Below are 23,380 nucleotides of genomic sequence, written 5' to 3'. Positions count from 1 at the left end.
ACTTGAGCAAGGTTTTTAACGAGGCAACGGATGAAGCGTCACCACCAAGTTTGAGCGGCACAAGGGGGAGTGTTGAAGGATATTGACACTTAGTGTGCCTAGTCAAACTAGGATAAGTTCTATAGTTGTAATAGGAGAGGTTTCCTACTCCAAGTTAGATAAGGAATCCTTGTACTCTTAGATTATGCACTTTGTAATCCCTATATATAGGGCTCCTATTCTCTATAATGAAATACACTTCTCTCATCAATCTCTCTCAATACCAATATACTTAAACAAAGATTAATTAGTATCTCTACTATGAGATATTATATCCTGTTTCAAGCATCTACAGATGACACTAGCTAGCTACTTGAAACACAAAGCTCCTAAAAGTTGGGTGAACACATTTCTATCTAAGACAAAATGTTGGGTGCCTACACTAGAACAAAGCTTCTTCCTATGAGTTAGAGCAAAGAAGTGACTACATATCAATACCAAACTATCAAAAATTGCCATTATAGTAGTATATAAGAATGAAAAGAAAATGTTCTCATTCTAGTTTATTGATACAAACATTGTGCCATTCTTACATGAATACTCAATGCAGCTTATTGACATACAACATAGGACATCATCAAGCCTGTCAAGTAAAAGAACAGTGTGGAGAGTGGAGACAAAAGTATCTCAAGTAAAAGAACTGAAATTTAATAAAAAAATCAAGACTAATACAACATCTAACAAATAATTGAAATTACCTATAGAATGGTTGACCTTAGAGATCCGCCAAAGAAACCAGATCCTTGGCATCATAAAATTGATTGTACCACCTTGTGAGTAATGACATGAAGAATCCCAAAATTGCTACCACCAGAATAAAGTCCATGAGCCAAACATCCAAATAAACTCCTTAGTCGAATCAATCGCCACCCAGAAAAGCCTTCTTCTTCTTTGGTCTGAAAACCCATATATTTTAAGCGTTTATGCCTCAATTATGTCTCCTTTCAATTTCAAGAAAATATAAAAGTGTTTGATTACATTAAAAGTTATCCATCATAGTTGTATTACATCATTGTTTAATCACAGAGCGGAAGGAAATTTAATTCCGGATCGAAGTCGTTGACTATTTGACTTTCAAATTGTGACCGTTGTGTGTGAATAAGTTGTCAAAAAAAAAAAAAAAAAAAAAAAACCGCGTTTGATAGCGTGTGAATGGATTCCGACTCCGTTTAGGATTAGGATTAGCCTCGATCTGTTTATAAACCACCCCCCACACTCTTCACCCTTCACCCTTCTCTGTTCTCTCTCTCAATTCTCCAATTCTCCAATTCTCTTTCTTTCCCGAAACCTAATTCGTTTTTCTCTCTGAAATTGTTCCATTTATGCAATCATGGCGACATTAAGATCCAGGGTTCCAAATCGCTCCAATAAACAAGATTTCAAGAATCGATCGTCAACAACCAACAAATCAGGTCTCCCAGTCGGGGTCAGGTTCCGTCCTACAGACCACGAACTCCTCGATTACTATCTCCACACCAAGATCGCCATGGGTGACCACTTTCACTCCGATTTCGTTGCCGATTTTCCTGATTTTTACTGCGAGAATGAGCCCTGGGTTGTTTGGCAGATCTACTGCGGCGGTGAGTCCAAGAAAGTGGAGGATGAAAAGACTCTCTATTTCTTCACCCATCGGAGAAGGCTGAGTCCCACCGCCAAGCGCTTTGATCGGAAAGTGGGTTCCGGCACTTGGAGTGGCCAGTGTTCGAAAGAAGTTGTTGACCATGAGGATGATGGTGTTGTTATTGGGCTCAAGAGGGAGTTCCGATATGAGGGCGGTTGTGATTCTCGTCACAACGAGGCTTGGTTGATGCAAGAGTACCAGATCATTGATGATGATTCTGATATTGTACTGTGCACTTTGAGAAAGAACCCTAGAAAGGCACCACCTGCTCAGAGGAGTAATGTTGTTGAAAAGACCAGAGTTGATGACAAAAAGAGAAAGAGCATTGTGGATCAACCCGGAAAGCCTAAATGGAAAAAGCAGAAAAAGGAAGAGAGTTGTGATCAGGAACAAGAAGGCAGCAGTACTGTTGATCAGATGAAAGTGGAAGAGACCTGTTACGAGTTGGATCAAGATCATGGACAGCTGCAAGTAGTGTTTCCCTATCCGTTTCAAGATGATCAAGATTGTTATTATCCTGAGCTTTATCCTGAGCTGTGTGTCGATGATAAGCCTGATTTATTTACTATTGATGAATTACTTGGACAAACCCCAACTTGGTATGAGGGCAACAACTTCAATTTGGTCACAGGAGGACCACTTCTTTGATAATCTGGTTACCGGAGCTAGGACTTTTAGATAGTTTATTTTAATTTTTTACTACTACATGTATCTATGTACATTTTTTCATTCTTAAACCAGTTAATGGGTTATACACGATTACACGCTACTTTGTAAATCAATTTCTATTGAATTAATGAAATCAACATTACATTGGTCCTTTCTCTCTCTAGCTGTGCACTTGTTTTTCAATATCAAATTTGTTAACTTGGTTACTTAATTCCTATTTCTGTCACACATCAGAGTTTCATGTTCTTGTTCTGTCAAACAGCAAATATAAAGAAAAACTCCACTTTACTGGACTCTCTGTCACATAACTAGCTGCAATGAGATTTAAATGAAAGACTCTGTTAACTCACAATGTGGTCCTTATAGATCATAGAGGTGCATCTCCAATGGAGTAGCTTTTATATTATGGAAACAGTTTAAAAATTTATAACCACAGTAGACAAAGTAGAGATGAGAACAAAAGACACTGAGAACTGGAGATTCATTGAAATCAAGTACAAAATTTAAAAAAGAATGATTAAGTCACATTATGGCAAGCTGAGTGAAACAGTTGACAGCAGGTAGGCTAACATATGGATTTGTTTCCAGACCAGAAACAAAACTAGCAAGCTGCTCTAAGGCTTTGATTTCTATGTGGAGTGCAATGTGTAAATGTATTGCAGACTTCTCACAGCTATGATTCTCCGTGGACTGTAGCGGCTACACTTGGAAAACTTCTTAAAAGTTTTCAAAGTAGTTGCAGAAACATGAAAATTTTATCACCCTCCAGATTGAGTCTAGTGCACTGACAGAAATATCTTGTTCTCGCCAATTCAAGATCATATATTGCAATTAAGTAATCCATATATTTCAAAAAATGTAAATTAAAATCATGTCTTAAGTGATTAGTTGAATATAGAAATATGTACCTTAATCAAATACATAGAGATCATCTGCATATAGGTTCATTGACCCTACTGAAAACAAGATTTGAAAGACACGGTTGACCCAATTCATTCGATCCCTGCATAACAAATACAACAATGACAAATTATGTACATGACGAATCAAAGAGACTGCTGCCTCGTATCCATTCCTGGTTCATAGTTTACCAGCATTAATTTGCATTCACCTGTACGAACTGAAGTGGAGAGAAATAGGATAATGATTGTGTTGATCTTGTCAATTCCTACAAATGAAGATGTGGCTTAATCTCCATAGGCTGTGTTGTTTGCACCCACTCTAGGAATATATAATGTTTGTTTTTCATTTTCGAACTTGCCTGGACTTCATTTCACAATGAATAACACTTTCAAATGGTGCAGAGTCAATCTTCAATGGAATGACTTTATAATTGGAAACACTTACCATTATTACATCCAGATAAGCTGTTACATTATAAAATTCAACAGAAATGCTTCATTCTAGTTATCTAGATGCATGTCCATGAATGACATCACAGGCCAAACCCCAGCAACCAGAGAATACACTTTTCGGGTCTGAGTTACCTTAAAACAGAAGTTCTGAAATTCTTATTACACAGGGACCTTATAATACGTACACTTAAAAAACAAATGTTAGGAAGTCCATTAGTGCAATACATACTATAAAAAGGTCTCACCTTGATAATATATCTAGAACTGCAGAAACCCCAAGTATAAGTAAAAATCAGCATATGTGCATAGACACACGTAGAATCTTAAATTTTAACAAAGCATGGATATGTATAAACACACATTAAGCCACTTTTTGTGTCCAGGATTTGGTGCTATGCTATGTTGGCATTGTGGCGGAGCATTAATGAATCATCCAGAGACAGTAAATTACATTGTTCCTGATTTCTCTGTTGGGTATGTCAGTTACTTGAGAACCACTTGATTGCACAATAATGTGAAATTGTGAATATAAGGAGAATACAAAGGATTTGGGCTCCCTTCCTTCTCCATACGACCCACTATATAACAATGCGCTCTTTCATTCACTCCGACTCCAAAAGTTCAAGCTCCTCTTCTGGCAGGTTATATTCATCAAATTTTGCAAAGTAAGCTCTCTGCTGTTCAGTTGAATCTCGTGGCAAGGTATACTCGGAAACTCTTTTCCATCTCCTACAACATGCTGCTTCTGCAACTATTACATGCAGAATAAAAGACAGTGAGTATAAGTGTATAACCCAGATGCTATTTACTTAAAACAGAAGAATACTGTTGTAAAATGGAAATGTTTCAGAAAATGGAGAGAGTTTTGCTTCAAAGAACTTGAGAGAGAGAGAGAGAGAGTTTTGATGCAGAGAGGGAGTGTAGTATTTTCTGTTTTCTCTATCATCCATGGATGAGAAATGGATTACATATATAGTGGAAGGCAAGGAACATATAGCCTAAAATCCTCCATAAAACAAGGACCCTTAAAGTCCTCCTTAAAACATGGATCCCCTAAAACTAGGAAAGAGGAAAGCATCTTCTAATATACAATAATTTACATGATATATCCATAATAATTTACAACACTCCCCCTTGGATATTTCATGTCAATAGTGTTGCCTAGGCTGTGCGCTTTTAAGTTGTCTCGTCAAAAACCTTGCCAAGTAATAAAAACCCTGTGGGAAAAAACAACCTTGGTCGAAGGAGAAAAAGAGCACAACGCGCATGAGTGTGAAGTAGTAATATCACAGCTTCGGAGATAAGTGGAGTCTTCTTATCAGCATCAGAAGTAAGTAGCATGTCTACGAGAGGGATGCATTTAGAGTTGCTACACCAAAACCTTGCCCGGTAAACCCAGTGGGAAAAACCCGTGGTCGAAGGGAAAAGATGAGCAAATGCATATATGTTGAATCAAAAACATCTTCAGGATGGAGCGACCATACTAAAAATGTGCCTCGTTAAAACCTTGCCAGGTAATAAAACCCAGTGGGACAAAATAACCCTGGACGAAGGACAAAAGAGTACACGATGGTCAAGTGGGTATGCTTCTGGATACTCCCCCTGATTCAACTCCTCCTGAAAATTACATGTTAGGTAATTCAGATAATTTACGTAGACCAATACCTTGTACATGCTTCTGGAATATAGATTTTGGTAGTGACTTAGTGAAGAGGTCTGCACGATTGTCTTCAGATCGAATCTGCTTGACCTCAATCTTCTGATGCTCCTGTTGTTGCTGATTGAAGAAAAACTTTGGTGCAATATGTTTTGTGTTGTCTCCTTTGATGAAACCTGTCTTCATTTGCTCGATGCAAGCAGCATTATCCTCATGGATAGTGGTTGGTTCATCAGTGGTGGAATGCAGTCCACATGTGCTTTGAACATGCTTTGTGATGGCTCTCAACCATATACATTCACGTACTGCTTCGTGAAGAGCTAGAATCTCAGCATGATTCGAAGAGGTAGCAACAAGGGTCTGTTTTGTAGACCTCCAAGAAATTGCCGTATTCCCAATGGTAAAGACATAACCAGTTTGGGAACGTGCCTTGTGTGGGTCTGATAGATAGCCTGCATCAGCATATCCAACAAGGCGAGCATCATTCTGAGGATCAAGGGGGTTTGATCCATTTCTTGATGCATAGGGATAAAATAAGCCCATATCAATCGTACCTCTAAGATAACGAAAAATATCTTTTATACCATTCCAGTGGCGGCGTGTTGGTGCAGAGCTATATCTAGCTAACAAGTTCACAGAAAATGAAATGTCTGGTCTAGTGCATTGAGTCAAGTACAATAATGCGCCTATTGCACTTAGATATGGGACTTCTGGTGCCAATATCTCTTCGTTATTATCTGCGGGACGAAACGGATCTTTCTTAGGATCTAGACTTCGGATGACCATGGGTGTGCTTGAAGGTTTCGCTTTATCCTCATTAAAGCGTCTTAACATCTTCTGGATGTAGTTTGATTGATGAAGCAGAATCCCATCAGCACGGTGCTCAAGCTCCAGGCCGAGGCAGTAATTCGTTCTCCCAAGATCTTTCATTTCGAATTCAGACTTCAGGTGCTTGGCGGTTTCTTTGATCTCTTCAGGAGTACCAATCAGATTCATGTCATCGACATAAACTGCCACAATTACAAATCCAGAACTTGTTTTCTTAATAAACACGCATGGGCATAGTTCATTGTTTACATATCCCATCCCAATCAAATATTCACTTAGACGGTTGTACCACATCCGTCCAGATTGTTTCAATCCATAAAGTGAACGCCTCAAACGAATGGAGAGGGTGTTCCGTGGTCTAGAACTATTTGTATCGGGTATCTTAAGTCCTTCAGGAACTTTCATGTATATCTCTGTATCAAGATCCCCATAGAGATAAGCTGTGACCACATCCATTAGCTGCATATTCAGTTTTTCGGAAATTGCCAAACTGATGAGGTAGCGGAACGTTATAACATCCATTACAGGAGAATATGTCTCATCGTAATCAATCCCAGGGCGTTGAGAGAATCCTTGCGCCACTAGACGAGCCTTGTATCTTACAATCTCGTTTTCCTCATTACGCTTCCTTACAAATACCCATTTAAATCCTACAGGTTTAACATGGTGAGGTGTGGGAACGACAGGTCCGAACACTTTTCTCTTTGTCAAGGAATCTATTTCGACCTGGATTGCTTCTTTCCATTTTGGCCAGTCGTCTCTACGTTGACATTCATCAACAGAGCGAGGTTCGACATCATCGCTAGTTATAATTTCAGTAGCTACTGCGAATACAAATATATCATCGATGATAATCTCATTTCGATTCCAAATCTCACTTAAGCATGCATAATTTATCGAGATTTCTCTATTCTCGAGAGTGGGTTCAAACGTTGGAGCGTCCCCCAACGTTGTCTCTTCTAGGACGGACCCATAATCTGGAATTATCTCGTGAGATGGATCAGTTGAGATCGCGATGTCTAGTGGATTCGTTTGTGCTGGTTTTACCCTCTTCCGGGGATAGGAATCCTTCGAACCTAGTGGTCTACCTCGCTTCTGGGCAGGGACATGTGACTGGTTAGCCGCCATGGTCGTACCTCGTCCATCCGGGACAACGCGTCCTACAGGGACATCTATTCTTGCAGGCACATTTGCAGCAGGTATATGTGATCTCGTCACTTTAGCTAGATCAGAGAAAGCGTCTGGCATATTTTGGGCTACACTCTGTAGATCTAGAATTCTTCGCACTTCATTATCGCATTGTGCGGTTCGGGGATCAAGATGAGACATAGTGGGGACATTCCACGTCAATTCACGTCGTTCATCAGGAACGGTAACGTTCTTATCTCCCCCTAACGGCGGGAAGACTGTCTCATCAAAGTGACAATCCGCGAATCTAGCGGTAAAGAGATCGCCTGTCAAGGGCTCTAAAAAGCGTATAATGGATGGGGATTCATAACCGACATATATGCCCATCCTTCGTTGAGGACCCATTTTTATACGTTGTGGCGGCGCAATTGGCACAAAAACTACACACCCAAATACACGTAAGTGCGAAACATCAGGTTCGTACCCAGTCACCAACTGTAACGCGGAATAAGGTTGGGTGGCAATGGGCCTTAGTCGGACCAACATGGCAGCATGCAAAATTGCATAGCCCCACGCAGATACTGGAAGCTTGGTGCGCATTACCAAGGTCCGTGCGATCATTTGTAATCTTTTAATGAACGCTTCTGCGAGACCATTCTGGGTGTGAACATAGGGAACTGGATGCTCAACATTAATCCCGAGGGACATGCAATAATCATCAAAAGATTTTGATATAAACTCTCCGGCATTATCAAGTCTTATGGACTTGATTGGATAATCCGGGTGGTGAGCCCTTAATTTAATGATCTGGGCAAGGAGTTTAGCAAAAGCAGCATTTCTTGTGGACAATAGTGTAACATGTGACCACCTTGTCGATGCATCAACCAAAACCATGAAATATTTAAATGGTCCGCATGGTGGTTGGATAGGTCCACATATATCCCCTTGTATCCGTTGTAGAAAAAGGTTGGAGTCTTTTTCAGTCTTTGCATATGATGGTCTTATATTTAATTTTCCCAATGAGCAAGCTTGGCATAATGTGTTACTGTACACAAGATCCTTATTGGTAAGGGGATGCCCGTGGGATGAATTTAGGATACGGCGCATCATACTTTGACCTGGGTGTCCCAAACGGTCATGCCAAAGCAAGTAGTTGCTCGAATTGGTTAGCTTCTGGCTGGTTATGTGATTCGCCTCAATCGATCTAATGGTAGCCATGTAGAGACCACTCGAGAGGCATTTTAGCTTCTCCAATGTCCGCTTCCGGCCATACAAATTGGAGGTTATGCAAAGATATTCCACTCCTTTTTCCTCAGTGGTTTCAACGTGATAACCATTGGCTCGAATATCCTTAAAACTCAATAACGTTCTTCTGGAACGTGGAGAGTATAGGGCCTCATTAATGGTAAATTCAGTACCATTGGACAACATAAATTGGGCTTTGCCATGGCCCTCTATCAGGTTGGATTGTCCTGATATAGTTGTCACAGAGGTATGAGTAGGCAATAAGTTTAAAAAAAACTTCCTATCTTGGAGTATGGTGTGCGTAGTAGCACTATCAGCCAGACAACAAATTTCTCCACAAGACATGCGTATTCATATATTTAATTCAATGGATCACATGTATGAAAATAAATAATTTTATTGAATTAAACATCCAAACATAACAAAATTATGCAAAACTAATATTCCAAAGATCACCAAAGATAAACTGAAAAATAGAAAGCATTATTCATAACAATAACATAGATATGGCACAAGTGCCTATTATGTCCATGTCCTCGAGTTTTCAATCCTCGATGTATCCATTAGCTGCTTGGAAATCAGTAATCTCCAAGGTGGTATCCATAGGGAAATCAGTAATCTCCAAGGTGGTATCCATAGCTGCTTGGAAATCAGTAATCTCCAAGGTGGTATCCATAGGGACTGACTCTTCCACAAGGTTGGCCTCTTGAGTTCCGCGTCTGGCGTGATACTCTCCTATCTCTTCATCTGTTGCACGACAGGTGCGGGACCAATGGTCAGTGCCTCCACATCTATAACATAGATTATGCTGATTTTGAGGGCGACGGGCCGGACCAGGGTTCTCTCTAATTTGAGCCTGTCGGACTTGGGCATTTCGGTTTCCACCACGTGGGCCTTGTCCACGTCCTCCTCGACCCCTTGGGCCATTGCCTGGGTGGTCGCGGTCATATGGGCCATTTCTGGGTCCATTTCTTCGTCCATGCCTTGGACGTTCAGACCTTCTTCCCCTTCCACGGCCCCGGTTCCTCCTTCCACGATTATTTTCGTGATGGGCAATAATATTTGCTTCAGGCAAAGGAATTGCTCTAGTACCGGTGGGCCTTGCTTGATCATTCCTCAAAAGTAGGTTGTTGTTCTTTTCAGCGAGCAACAGGATGGTGATTAATTCAGAGAATCTAGCAAAGTTTCTTTCCCTGTATTGTTGCTGCAGGACCATACAGGAAGGAGGGAAGGTGGAGAAAGTTTTCTCCAGTAGGTCAGCTTCTGTGAGCTCTTCTCCACAGAATTTTAGGAGTGACCGAATCCGGCAGATTTCAGAGTTATACTCATTGACAGTCTTGAAATCCTGGAAGCGTATGTTCTGCCAATCGTGTCTTGCTTCCGGCAAGTAGATGGCTCTTTGATGGTTGAATCGCTCTTCTAGAGCGACCCAAAGAGATCTTGGGTCCTCTTCAGCTAAATATTCCACCTTGAGTGCTTCTTCCATATGTTTCCTGATGAAAATCATAGCCCTTGCCTTCATGTCTTCAGGGGTGATGTTGTCAGCAATAATCGTTGATCTCATCTTATTTGCAGTCAGATGAAGCTTGACATCTTGGGTCCACTTGAGATAGTTCCTTCCGGAAACTTCCAAAGCAACAAAGTCAAGCTTGTTGAGATTTGACATTCTCTACAAGGATTTAAAGGACAATAGTTAGTGCTATGGGTAATAACTTCCATAAGCAATCAATAAGAACTTCAGGTTCCATAACATGATACTAAAAATCGGATTAAACATGTATAGTGAATTTGTGAAGGAAACTTCAAGTTCCTTTTATGATACATGTGAACTTCTGGTTCAATATTTATGTATGAATTTTTTGGTTCAATGTTTATGTGTGAACTTCCGGTTCATTAAGTACCTACATTCCTCACATATATATTCTTAATGCAAAGAATTTAAGCGGGTAAAATATTTAAATTTAATATGAGCAGGTAACACCACAAAACATTATCATAATAAATAATGAAGGAAAGATGTATCATTATCACAAAGTCCAAACAAGTATATATAGATATTCGTCACAATATACATGAATTGATAGCTAAATTAAAAGCTATTGATTTTCCTCTTTCTTTCCCTTTTTTTTCAATCATGCCAATTATAATGCAAGAGAAATAAGTGTCTCTCATAGAGGATTAAGTTAAACTAGATGCTTCAACAAAAGTCATAAACTGTGACTGCAGTTCCTACTGAACAACAGTCAAAAAACGAACTGAAACACTAAGCAAAACTACCCAGAAAAATATGAAAATTTACAGAGATGTACTAAACATATAAGGACTCCAGCATACAAAATTTGGTGAATTTTGGAGTTGAATTACTATTTTAAATAAATACTGGAACACAGACATCAGAAGGTAAAATGAAACAGCGAAATTGGTTTTTGTTTGGAAAAACCTACTTGGTTGTAGAGCTTGTAGACTGATGTTGATTGAATGATGAACTACCTCTTCTCTGCAACCCAAGAGTTATTCACCTCTTCTCTTATCAATCTGCAATCCGAATCCTAGAGCTATTCGTGCTGATAACGTGTTGTAAAATGGAAATGTTTCAGAAAATGGAGAGAGTTTTGCTTCAAAGAACTTGAGAGAGAGAGAGAGAGAGTTTTGATGCAGAGAGGGAGTGTAGTATTTTCTGTTTTCTCTATCATCCATGGATGAGAAATGGATTACATATATAGTGGAAGGCAAGGAACATATAGCCTAAAATCCTCCATAAAACAAGGACCCTTAAAGTCCTCCTTAAAACATGGATCCCCTAAAACTAGGAAAGAGGAAAGCATCTTCTAATATACAATAATTTACATGATATATCCATAATAATTTACAACAAATACAATGTTCTTTTATATAAAACACTGAACAAATGATTGCACAGATCATGGCCCAAGATAGACTAGAAGTAAAAACAAATACCTTTAAGTGAGGAGCCATTTCTTATATAGACTAATATTTTTTAAAAGCCATGAACAAATACAATATCATTAGCACGAACATCACAGAACAGGAAATGGCATGTCTTCAATTGGGAAAAATAAAAGAACAAAGAATAAGATAAGTAATAATATCCACAGTTCCACACAAATAGAATGTCTACAAGCATGAAGTAAACAAACCTCAGACCACTGGAAGTTATTGCTACACTAAGAAGCATCAAACTGTGAATTTACAACTTACTACTCAAATCACACAAGGCATTACAACTTATGACTATCTTTATCGAACTCTCATATTAGCAATCTTAAACCCCATTTTATATAATAACAGAAATGAGAGAATACAATATTCCTGATCTTCAGTGCAGGAGGGCAACCAAAGAGAAACTATGTCTTCCTTCTACTCATTTTTTTGAAATATCTACTGACCAAGGTTCGTACACCACAGCATTAGTGGTACCTATACTTCCAAATACAGAATCTAATGTTCAAGCTCAAAGACTTCTCAAATAAATGGCATATAAGAAAATTATACACAAGAGTTGATAGTTCTATCTAAGCTTTGCAGTTCAAATGATACATGAGTCTATCAATCATGGTATATTCTCAAGATCGCCCACGATGCATACTGATAACAGTGAAAATAGCAACTAGATTCTATGTCAAATTTCCTACCAAAAACAAAGACATCAAACACAGAGAACTTGCTTTGTGGCTAAATACTTCCATTGTGAAAGACAGTCTTTTACCTTACCTGTTTATGAAACAAATCAAATTCATCTGAGCTGAGAGAACCATCACAGTTGGTATCAAAAAGCTTCATCATCTCGCATGCATCTTCTCCTGGGCACCAACCTCTTCCATAACTTCCATAAGTTCCTCAATGATAGTCTTACCATCTCCATTATTGTCAGTAAGGCGGAATAATCTATCACTCTTACTTTGCTCAGTCTCAATGCCTTCATAATTTACGGATGGAAGATCGAAACGTGAAATATGCAAGTTTAGCAGCAGCCATCATTATGGCCTTGACCAGCTTTTCCTACATCAAGTGATCGATTGTATCATTCTATACTTAACAAGCCTTATCTGGCTCTGTAAGACCACTGTCCGAGCGTCTGCTAACATTTCCATCACCTGATCGAGTCCTTATTTTATTTCCATCAAAGGCCTACTGTTACTACAGTCACTAACATCAACTTTCCTGTGTAAACTCCTATACCCATTAGGCCTGGCAAGGTAGTCTCTAGTCCTGCGAGGCATCTGTTTCCAGAAATATCGAAAAACTTGGCAAGTCCTAGGCTCCAATACGAGTATACGACTCACAATCCCAGCACATCATTCTACCTGTTCTGGCTTCCTATTATCCTTCAAGAGCTTCTTCACGGTGCTATACTGCTATACACGCTCTGATCGATGTCAACCATTGACTAATATATGCATAACCAGGCCTCCCAATGAGGGATCAGCTTTCAAGGACTGTAATATACACCTACCAAAAGGCTTACTTCCAGTCTAATGACTCGATCCTCAACCACGTATCCACAAAAAAGATAGCAGGAATGAGGAAACAAGTACTGAAATGACATCTACGTACTGAACCTTTTGGACAATGATAGACCTGCAAATTTGTTCAGATTAATTGACATCTGGGAAACTAAATAACAACTAAATATCAACATAAAAAAACCACCTGAGTTTAATTAACCAAGGCAATAAGGTCGTTGTTTTCCAGAAACAGGTACAAGGCCGGTCATCTATGCACTATATCATCTACCTAAATCTTACATCACATTAACTAGTAGGGCTCCACATTTATTAGGAAATATGAAATATATAATATTTGGATGTGGCTTATCATATATTCCATTAAATTGATTAAAATCTAATATATGATGCTCAACATGATAAAAAATTATTGACTATATAGGGCCTTAAACTGAAACTAACTAGTCAAGACCTTTCATCATATATGCATTGTAAACTATGTACTGCTTTACGTGAACTTCTAGTCAGCTGCATGCATATATTGTATATGTTCTTCAAACCAATTTAAAGTTTTTTTTGGCGAACTTTATTGCGCTCTAAAGTCTAAATTTATAATTGACTGCAAAGATAGAAAAGTCCCTGCAAACCACTATCTTGAATTTCATAATGCTCAAATGAAAGTGAAAGTTTGTAATCTAGAATTGGAGGCTGTTGCAGAAACATATAGGCTATAGCTGAGTCATCTCAAACCTTCCGCAAAAAGGGCATACTTCCGACGTAAAAAACAATTTCAAATTCAGAAGAGGAAAGATAAACAAACTGAATCAACATTCAAAACTCAAAACTGATCTTCTGGCTGTCGAAAATATTTGATAAAGATCTTGTACTGATAATGCATATAGCCAAATACCTTCTAATTCATACTCGTAATCCTAGTAGAGGTCCAATTGTCCTAGTTCGTTGTATCGACGGAGTTGACATAATTATCTATAAATCGAGAGAGACGAGAAATATCTTTGCAAACAAAAATTATTGCTTGATCTTTCTTCTGCAAGTTCTGCTCACTCTCCTCCTCAATTTGAAACGAGTTTGAAACGATGATCGAGGTAAGTTTTCTCGTAGATCTCTTAATTTTGTTATTATGATCGTGTTTATCATTTGCTGGGTTATTATAACTTTTAATTGGCGTCATGCAAAACTTAGGAGACTTATTTCTAATACACCCCTGTTGTTTACATTGTCTGTTTTTAGTTATTCATGTGCTTCGTGAATAGGTACTTGGATTTGAATTTTTCTTGATTAAATTTTTATTTGTTTATCCTCTCAGAATGGAAAATTTTGCCTAAACACCTTTTAGATTAGGTTGTAGAGCGATTAGCGTCACCTTCCGACTATTTACGATTCAGTGTTGTGTGTAAGTAGTGGCATGGTGTAGTAAAAGATTATCAAGCCCAATTCTCAAAAATGATGGTTTCAGTGCTCTTGATTGCCGCTGACCAAGAAGATACATGTGATGTGTACAATGTGATAGAGAATAAGGTCCTTAATATGCAAATTAGGATGCCGAATTGAAAAACGATATTCTAGGTGTTCAAAGGGGTGGTTAATTTTGGTGGAGCAAGATTTTTCAGTAACCCTGATAAATCCGTTCTATAGTCTTGAAGGGAGTAGCAAGAAAGAACATTCAATCATTCGCCTTCCTCCATTGTCAGTTTCAAAACCGTGGAGATGGTCAGGTCAAGGAAATATATATGACTATTCACTATGTCAAAAAGGCCTTCAGACGACAGAACTGTTCTGTCGTCTGAACGAACAAAAATGTGTCGTCTAGTACGATGTCGTCTCTTGGGCGTATCGAACGACAGAAGAGTTCTGTCGTCTGAAAATTCAGACGACATAAAAAATGTGTCGTCTGATGAGTTTTGCATTTTGGGAACATTGTGATCTGTTTCTTTAAAAGCATTCAAACAACGGTTTTGTATTGTCTGATAAACAAAACAATGACAGTATTTTTTGAAATACTATTCTGTGAAGCATATTGCAAGACTTATTTGTGTGGTCTGAATGCCCTTAAATAAGAAATATGAAGACTCATATGTAGTGTCTTCTCTCATACAACAACACTTAAAGGTTGTGCTAATTTACTTTACACGACAATTATATGTGGTCGTAAAGTGTATCAGAGGACAATTAAGTGTCATTCTATGGTTGATTTGTATGACATTTAAGTGTTGTGTGAAAGATTTTTCAATTATACATATGTGATGTTGGGAAATGGTTTAGACAATAGATTTCTGTTATGTCAATCTCATTACGACGACAATTTACTGTCGTTTGAGATTATTTAGACGACAAATGTTTGTGGTCTAAATATAACAAGGACCACTAATAGTACGTGTTTTATATTGTCTGTAATCACGTCCAATCACACTTATTTGTTGTTGTTATACACTGCAGCTGCAACCACACATTTTGGTGTGCTTTTGTTGTAGCTTGCAGTTTGTGATGACACATTTTAGTAGTCCCCTGTACAATTGGTATGCATGCATTCTGGAAATTAAAATTGCCCATTAATGAAAGTATGAAACCATAAAATCCACATTCAAAATCATTCATTGCAATTTCCATTAATCCACTAGTATCTCATGTACACAAACTTAATCATGAACTTCAGTTCAAAATAACTCATATATACTAATCTGGATCTGAAGACAAGTCTAAATGCTTGATGAATGAAAAATTTCTACTAGACACAAGTTAATAAAGGAACTAGCTAGCTATACTGTTGTACTGCTGTACTAGTTTCACAATCTGATCATGAACGGAATCACCCAAATCATAGAAGTGGTCATAGAAAACGGAATGGCCAGTGAGCTTGCAGAGACACAAACCTGCTGACCCATTGCAGAGACACAAATCTTTCTTGACCCCCATATAGACTTATGCTGCATATTATAAGAGCAACTAGTCTTCATTCTCAATGAGGAACAAGATATTGCAGAAAAAAGAACAAAAACCTTTGCTGCAAATCTGGTAGGTGGTCTACTCGTCTGCATTTAACTCATGTGCAGCTTAGTGAGGCATTTAACTCATCTGCAGAAAAGATACAAGCTACAAATAAAAGATCTACCTTAATTTATAGAAAAACATGACCAGCAGACCTCATAAAACTGTCATAGCCAAACTCTGTGAGCGGAAGGCATCAATCAAAGAGACATACCCTTGTCTTTGGAGATAAACGTTCCATAAGAGCTGATGCAGCATTTCCCGCATTATTCTCCTCTACAAAACTAATGGTTGAATTGATTATTAATAGGACAATAATCCCAACAAAGTCTTGCCAGTCAGGACCTTCACCCTGGAATATCTTTTCATTCCAGAATAAGTTACACTTCATATTTAATTTGACCTGAATTGGAAGTGCATAGCTAGTTTAAGACTACTTACTCCCCCATTAGCAAGGACAAGTGCCATAACTACTGCAGCTTCCATAACCCATGAAGAGCCCGGATATTGTATATTCGTGGAGTTAATTTGAGTGAGCAATGAAGAGCCAAATAACCTTGTATTTCCAGCGCAACACTACGACAAACCAATCATCTTGTCAGTATTTAAAAAAAAAAAAAAAAAAACAATGGAAGTAAAAAAACGTCGAGTTCTGCGACCAAACCTGAAGAAAGACAAACTTCCATCTTGAGTACATGTCAGCAACACAGGGCCCCGAGCCAACAGAGAAAAACTTCGGGACTCCACAGTTGTGACTGGAGATTTCTGCCTGCTACTACTTTGATGCCGATGAGAGCGGGATAATACTCCTGTGTGAGAATTCATACTGACAGAATATATAAACCCCTGCAACAAATTATCCAATAGACTACATCAGTAAAAGTTATGCAAGTTCATAAAAAAATATATATATAAAAAAAAACTGCCAATGAATATAGGCCATAACACACCGTCCCATCTCCACAGAAAATGATCTGTCCAGTGTGAGCATGGTCCATAGCGGTAACTTGACTGTCAAATGATGTTTTATGAATGGTCCTCCCAGTACTGAAATTGAAAACATGGTTTATCAATGCAGAAATACCACCAATCAAATCTAATCTATTAAATTACATATATCCAGGAAAGACCAACACTATAGGGAAATGAAAAATGGAGTTTTCATATGCTTCGGATAAAGAAAAATGAAAAATAGAAAATCAAGACAGCCATATCATTTTTTTGTTAGGGCTTTTGAATGCAATGCCAACTATGATTGTATTGCATTGCATACCAATACATGAGATTGTATTCAGTCAATCAACATCAATAAACTCTGTAGTTTAAAGCATTACAAATCTAGTTCCATATTAGTTTGAGATCCCGGATAATAAGTTAATAACAATACATATAATACCACCACAACATCATAATGTTAAGAATTTTGATCAGTTAAGGTCAGATGACTAACAGAATATATATCTATTTTGTACTTGAAAAAACATCTATGCAGTTCTCATAAGTTCATAACTATATTACTTGTAGTTTCCAAAAACAATCTCCAGGTACTCTTGATCGTGCCAATTCCATTCATGTTTTACGTTATCCTTTCAAACAGTCAAGCAAAAGTGAAAACATTTAATCATCTAACTGTGATTAAACAATTACAGTTCTTTCAGAAAAAAAGGGGAAAAAAAAAGAACATTGAAAATATTAAGGTAGTAACCAGATGGTTTAGTGATTTTAGATTTGCTTGATTATTACAAGTATGTTCTTTGAAACAAAATAAAAAAGTTTGGATGTGGTAGCACTCTGTAGTGGGCCTAAAGGGGTTGTTAGCTTCATAATAAGAAGCTAACTGCTTCCCTCCAGAGCATTACTCAGGAAATAAGATAGCATAACTATATCCATCTCATCCACTTTACCTCATAGTAAAAGTTCCTTTGTTTGAAGCACAAGTAGAAAAGGTGTTTCAGGCTTTCAGCACACACATACAGAAACTCCAATATTAACAAATTTTCTAGTCCATTAAAAAAAACAAAAAGGGTCATAAAGCAACTATACCTAAGTCCATAAAAAAATATTAAACATTAAAGTATGAGCTGCAATATCTAAGAAAATATGAGGCCATGCAAAATCAGGAAGACTCAGTAGATATTCGTGACATCATGTTTTAAACCAAAAATCTCATGTTCTCCTTTCTGAAGAAACAACAAGCGTAGGTATGCAACCCTTACCGTTTACCTGCATTAGAAAGAAAAAGCAAAAAATAGACGTTAAAATTGCAGTATGGCACATCATGATTAAAATATACATAAAAAATGGTAACAAACTCCATTATAATCATCCAATGAAAGTCAAGGGGAAAAGGCATTATTAGCTGATTGTAAATACTAAAAACAGCACTTGATTGAAAACATGGTGGATTCAAGTCTAATGGGGGGGGGGGGGGGAATCATTAATAACTTAGGCTAAATAACAAAATTGCATAAATGAAATGAAACACAAAAAACTTAAGCATGTATATATAATAAGTTATTAATCATAGAAAAGGATTGAAGCCGTTCGGAAGGGCTAGATATTCTTAATGTCCGTGTACACTTACAGGGTGAAAACGAATACACAGTTGTGGAGAAACTCCATATATTACTCTTATGCATAGGCCTTTTGAAATCTCCCATACTCTCACAGTTTTATCCAACGATGAGGATGCAATGTACTGATTGTTTGACGAGAAATCAAAGTTTGAAAATAAACAAGACATGGTGTTTAGAACAAAGACCTATGCAAGGAAAAATGGAAAGAATAAGACTTCAATTAATGCATCCTCTAACATAATTACACTTCTAAATTTATACTAGAATAAGGAATCATTTCTCATCATTATAGGTTGCAATGACACTCAGAATCCCAATTGATAAACTCAGGGATTATCTAGAATCTACCGGGAAAATAGCGTTGGTCCCATAACCAAGTGGAGATGATGATGCAGGAAACAAAATCTTACCAAAGAAATATGCATCCACTACAGAATAATGGACTTAATGTTTAATCATTTGAAGCACTGTGAACACTTGTAATGTTTTCAGTTGACCTATTAATTTACTGCCACAAGTTGATGGGTTTAGCCAAAATGAGAAAAAAAGAAAAAAAAATCGTAGCCATTCTAGAGTGTTCAGTTGTAGCAAACTGCTAAGGCCTAATTTCTTATCCATATCTCATTGAATATCACAACTAAATTTTTGCCCATACCAATATACTTATCAGTGGAGGCAAGAAACTTAGAAACAGATATATCAATGCAAAAGCAAGAGAAAAAATAATGGTAACAATACCAGTCAATCCAACCTGTAACATCTTTGGAGTGACCATTCAGATGCTTGAGAATTGAAGGAGGATCAGAGACAGTGCATACTGTCAAGGTTCCATCTGATGCTCTATACGCAAGCAGATCTGAGCTCATGTGCCCAAACTTCAAAACAGTAACTGTGGACAGCAACTAATGAGGTTCTTCCTTTGGAGAAATAAAATACATCTTCACTTATCTTCCTAATACAAAAGATTACCCGAGGCTCTGCACTGATCAAAGATGCAATGCATTCCTACAAAAGAGTATGTAGGTTGTTCACCCCGTTGACGCAGGCGGTCATTATCACTAGTACTCGAGCCAAAACTTCTACGAGATGAAGGTTGACTGCCATTATGCACATCCTGCAACAAGCAAAACAGTTAACAAAGTAAAGTTCAAACTTGCATTACTAGTTCTCTCATTTCATCCTGGAAATCAAAAACACCGAATCTCCACATTCAAGCGATTTACGAAGATTAAAGAAACTTGAAAACCAAAACCGAGGCTGCATTGCACATACCCTGCCAGGAGTCCAGCTCTCGACATCACACAAAAGTGAGAGTGGACTCGGAGTTTGAATCCATCACCCACTGATGCATCAAGCAGCTTGATGTCAGCATACGAATTTAACAATTCAAAGCACTGACTAATCGAAAACGTGGATCAACCAGCAAAAGCTTGAGATATGAACTTTGATTGGAGGACTACCTGTTTCCCGGAGTGGTCTAGAGGCTCAGAGTCTGCAGACTATCCTTCTCCCAATTCGTCGGCCTCCGAATGTAATTCCGGAACGCCACGTAGCCCTTACCATTGCATCTCCAATCCTTTCAAAAGCGAACAACAACAACTCTAAGACTCAATTCGCAGCGAAAATGAATGAAAACGTTGGGGATTGAGATGGAGAAGCTTACTAGGCGGCGAAGAATGGAGGACCATCATCATGCAACTCACTACATTCTCACATAAATCCAACAATTCCGAGGCATGAATTCTGTCACGCCCCGGATTTTGAATGATAAATTCAAATCCGAAACCTGAATAATTACAATTACAAAAAACCAAATCTCGAAACTTCGAGTTCATTATTACAATTCACTCTCACAATATATTATAAAGCTCAAATGAGCATAACACACCTCACAACTTACAATTGTTGTAAAACTCTAACAATTGCTCTAACCGCACGATCACCGTCCTGGTTCTCCTGTCCTGTAGGATTACCCGCTACACAATTTGAATAGTGTACCGGGAGTTGCAACAACACAAAACCCGGTAAGCTTTTTACAGCCAGTATGAGTAAACAAGAAAGAACTGTTGATTTATTAGATTTCAAGACTACCACAAACCCACGTTACTTTCTCACTCTCATATATATATATATATAGACACTTATGAGTTACTCTCAATTTAGCTCATAAGATCACTCACTCTCATATATATATGTAGACACTTATGAGTTACTCTCAATTTAGCTCATAAGATCACTCACTCTCATATATATATATAGACACTTATGAGTTACTCTCAAATTCGCTCATAAGATTTCCCAACATTTGGTAGACAGACTCATATATATATATAGACCCTTATGAGTTACTCTCAATTTCCCTCATAAGGTTACCATATATATATTGACACTTATGAGTTACTCTCAATTTCACTCATAAGGTCACTCCACATTTGGCAGACAGACTAGAGCTCTAACTGAACGTAACCACTCGTCCGGCCACAGACGTGATTACGATTTAATACTATTAATAACCACCAGCCCGGTACGAGAGCGTGATTCACTAATAGATGCCATGGTCACCTCGTGACCTAGTGATCTCCACAGATCACAACAATTTATTGTTCCTCAACAATAAAACTCAACACCTCTCACAATATATTGTTTCTCAACAATAAACTCAATACCTCTCACACTGTATTGTTTCTCAACAATAACTCAACACAACTCCAACAATACATATTATTTCACGTAAATAATATATATATAGACATTCACACAGGAATGTCTAGTAACACCAACAATAGTTCATATGATTGCAACAAAATAAGCAATTAATTGTATTGGGTTCGTAATATGAACCACGTGAGGTTTACTCACCTCGATAATCCCGCTGCGTCTTCAATTCAGCTCAAAATACGATCCACAATCGTCCACCAACTCAAACCGTCAATCACCTAGTCAGATACGATCTTAACTTAGCAATCATTCATAAACCACACATATACGGAAATCCAACGGTCGGATTCTAATTTAATGATGATCCAACGGTCAGATCGAATTTATATGATGATCCAACGGTCGGATCCTCACGGATCGCCCTTAGGATCATCCTCCAAAATTATCACGAAGATCCAACGGTCGGATCTTCCTGAATCGTCCTTACAAACATCTCCACAAATTTTTATGGAAATCCGACGGTCGGATTCTCACGAATCGCCTTCCGAAACACTATTTCACAATTATACGAAGATCCAACGGTCGGATCTTCGTCCGTGACCTCTCAAAGTCATCAGAACAGTCATACGATCAACATATCAAAACTACAAGTCCATCGGACTGTCCGATCTTCAAGAAACATTAATCGAACGATCGAAATTAATCGAAATCATAAAATTCATAACTAAATCATACGATATCCAAAAATTGCGTATAATATATCGAAATGATCGTATCGACATGTAGAACACAAAAATGGACAGAAACTGTCCTTGGGGTGGCCGGAGGTCGCCGGAAACCACCATCACAGTGGCGGCACCGCCACCCATTCAAAGTCAAAATTAGCCAAAACTTCCAACATGAAAGTTCTTTATTTTTACATGCTGGTCAATATTCATAACTAGCACAAGATCAGAAATTAATGGGAAGAGGTTGAAAAATACCAAAACAGTCGAGTTGGCCGGAAAATCTGCAGAAACCGGCGAGCTCCAGTTTGACGTAAAAAGGTCCTCCAATGGCTTCGATCCCTTCTGGATATTTGTTCAGAAGTTCAAGGTGAGCTCTCCAGTTCAAGAATCACTCAAAACGAACCTCCACAACTCGAGATATCGAGCTCCACAGTCCGGTTTCGATCTAGGTCGGGTTGAGCTTCCAGTCGCCACCACTAGCCACGCCGCCGTGCAAGGTTACTTCTGGGAGCTTCAGGAAGTTGAGGTGAGCTCGTGGGTGAAGTTTGATGAGCTTTGGTGGCTTGTAGCTCGAGATATCAAGCTTCGAACCAAAACTGGGCTGAATCGGACTCGTGCCTCCGCCGTCGTTTCCGGTCGTACCGCCGCGCAAGGCTGCCTCCAGCATCTGCGCAAGGTTGAGGCGAAACTAATGGCGGTGGTCCGACGCCGTTTGGTGGACTAAGGGAGGAGCTATTGATCGAAGAGCTGCTGCTCTGTTTTTTTTCTTCGTTTCGGATGCGAGGGAGAACGAGAGAGAGAGAAAGAAGAAGAAAAAAGAGAAAAAGAAAAAGAAGGAAGGAGACCCGGAGGAAAGGAAAAGGAAAAGGAAAAGGAAGAAAAAGAAAAGAAAAAAAAAGAGAATCCGAGGAAAAGAGATTATAAAAAAAGAATCTCATATTTCCAAAATTCGTAACATAATCGTACGAACTCCAAAAATTTCGTTCGACATATGCACGCGATCATATCGACGAGCTCTACAACTTTTATGAAGGAAGTTTTCCCAAATTTTGAACGTATAAAAAGTCAACTTTGTTGACCCCCTAAAAACGTTCGTTTTCGAAAATAAAATCGTTCGAACTAATTCCACAACTTTTCCAAGCTTCGTACTCGCTCCTACTATCGTGAAATCATTTCTAAAAAACCATGGAATTTAATTGGGATTTTCCGGGGTATTACAAATTCCACCAAGATAAAAAATTAATGAGCACCCAATTGATCAATTTCACTTTGCAACAGAAATTCCTAACCGAGACAGATTCTTACGCAATTGAGATTAAATCATGGTCTTACAAAATCATAATCACCAAGAGTTTCCAGGAACTATGTTTATGTTCTAAACAAAGAAAGGTCCAAACTTTACTT

General features: G+C 38.3%; 4 protein-coding genes across 6 annotated transcripts; 1 reads left to right on the top strand and 3 right to left on the bottom strand.

Annotated features, from left to right (window-relative positions):
• Positions 1-1,369: 1,369 nt before the first annotated feature.
• Positions 1,370-2,308, top strand: LOC133730689 (NAC domain-containing protein 41-like). Its single transcript, XM_062158236.1, has one exon. The coding sequence runs from the start codon at positions 1,370-1,372 to the stop codon at positions 2,306-2,308; it is 939 nt and encodes a 312-aa protein (XP_062014220.1).
• Positions 2,309-9,086: 6,778 nt separating this feature from the next.
• LOC133730688 (uncharacterized) lies at positions 9,087-10,208 on the bottom strand. The gene has a single exon (XM_062158235.1). The coding sequence runs from the start codon at positions 10,206-10,208 to the stop codon at positions 9,087-9,089; it is 1,122 nt and encodes a 373-aa protein (XP_062014219.1).
• A 5,446-nt stretch (positions 10,209-15,654) lies between these two features.
• On the bottom strand, positions 15,655-17,971 carry LOC133734153 (ATPase 8, plasma membrane-type-like). 3 transcript variants are annotated; one of them, XM_062161783.1, is made up of 5 exons: positions 16,965-17,971; positions 16,679-16,860; positions 16,456-16,590; positions 16,229-16,366; positions 15,655-15,953 (listed from the first exon to the last, which is right to left on the bottom strand). In XM_062161783.1, exons 2-5 carry the CDS (start codon positions 16,709-16,711, stop codon positions 15,813-15,815), a joined length of 447 nt encoding a protein of 148 aa, XP_062017767.1. In that variant the 5' UTR covers positions 16,712-16,860; positions 16,965-17,971; the 3' UTR covers positions 15,655-15,812. The 3 variants fall into 3 exon arrangements, 2 of the variants coding, with proteins under 2 accessions (XP_062017767.1, XP_062017768.1); XR_009858116.1 differs by lacking the exon at positions 15,655-15,953 and adding an exon at positions 15,962-16,058 and having other exon boundaries at positions 16,139-16,366; XM_062161784.1 differs by lacking the exon at positions 15,655-15,953 and adding an exon at positions 15,965-16,101 and having other exon boundaries at positions 16,965-17,969.
• A 209-nt stretch (positions 17,972-18,180) lies between these two features.
• LOC133730687 (nuclear distribution protein PAC1-1-like) lies at positions 18,181-19,913 on the bottom strand (the record flags this gene model as incomplete). Its single annotated transcript, XM_062158234.1, has 6 exons — positions 18,181-18,237; positions 18,599-18,775; positions 18,939-19,018; positions 19,342-19,479; positions 19,560-19,704; positions 19,863-19,913. Coding segments are annotated over 6 exons (648 nt in total), but the record flags the coding sequence as incomplete, so codon positions are not given.
• Between the last annotated feature and the right edge of the window lie 3,467 nt (positions 19,914-23,380).

Source organism: Rosa rugosa, chromosome 2 (genome assembly GCF_958449725.1).
Source record: "Rosa rugosa chromosome 2, drRosRugo1.1, whole genome shotgun sequence".
In the NCBI taxonomy this organism is placed as follows: domain Eukaryota; kingdom Viridiplantae; phylum Streptophyta; class Magnoliopsida; order Rosales; family Rosaceae; genus Rosa; species Rosa rugosa.
The sequence above is the reverse complement of the archived record's forward strand: the minus strand, read 5'-3'. Positions and strand labels throughout refer to the sequence as shown.

Bases quoted from the DNA above. Each gene is read 5' to 3' on its own strand.
- LOC133730689 (XM_062158236.1), top strand. From the start codon at position 1,370: ATGGCGACATTAAGATCCAGGGTTCCAAATCGCTCCAATAAACAAGAT.
- LOC133734153 (XM_062161783.1), bottom strand. From the start codon at position 16,711: ATGTACTCAAGATGGAAGTTTGTCTTTCTTCAG. The intron at 16,591-16,678 runs GTTTGGTCGCAG...GGTTTGTCGTAG, and splicing joins GGAAGTTTGTCTTTCTTCAG to TGTTGCGCTGGAAATACAAG. The intron at 16,367-16,455 runs GTAAGTAGTCTT...AAGATATTCCAG, and splicing joins TTGTCCTTGCTAATGGGGGA to GGTGAAGGTCCTGACTGGCA.
- LOC133730688 (XM_062158235.1), bottom strand. From the start codon at position 10,208: ATGTCAAATCTCAACAAGCTTGACTTTGTTGCTTTGGAAGTTTCCGGA.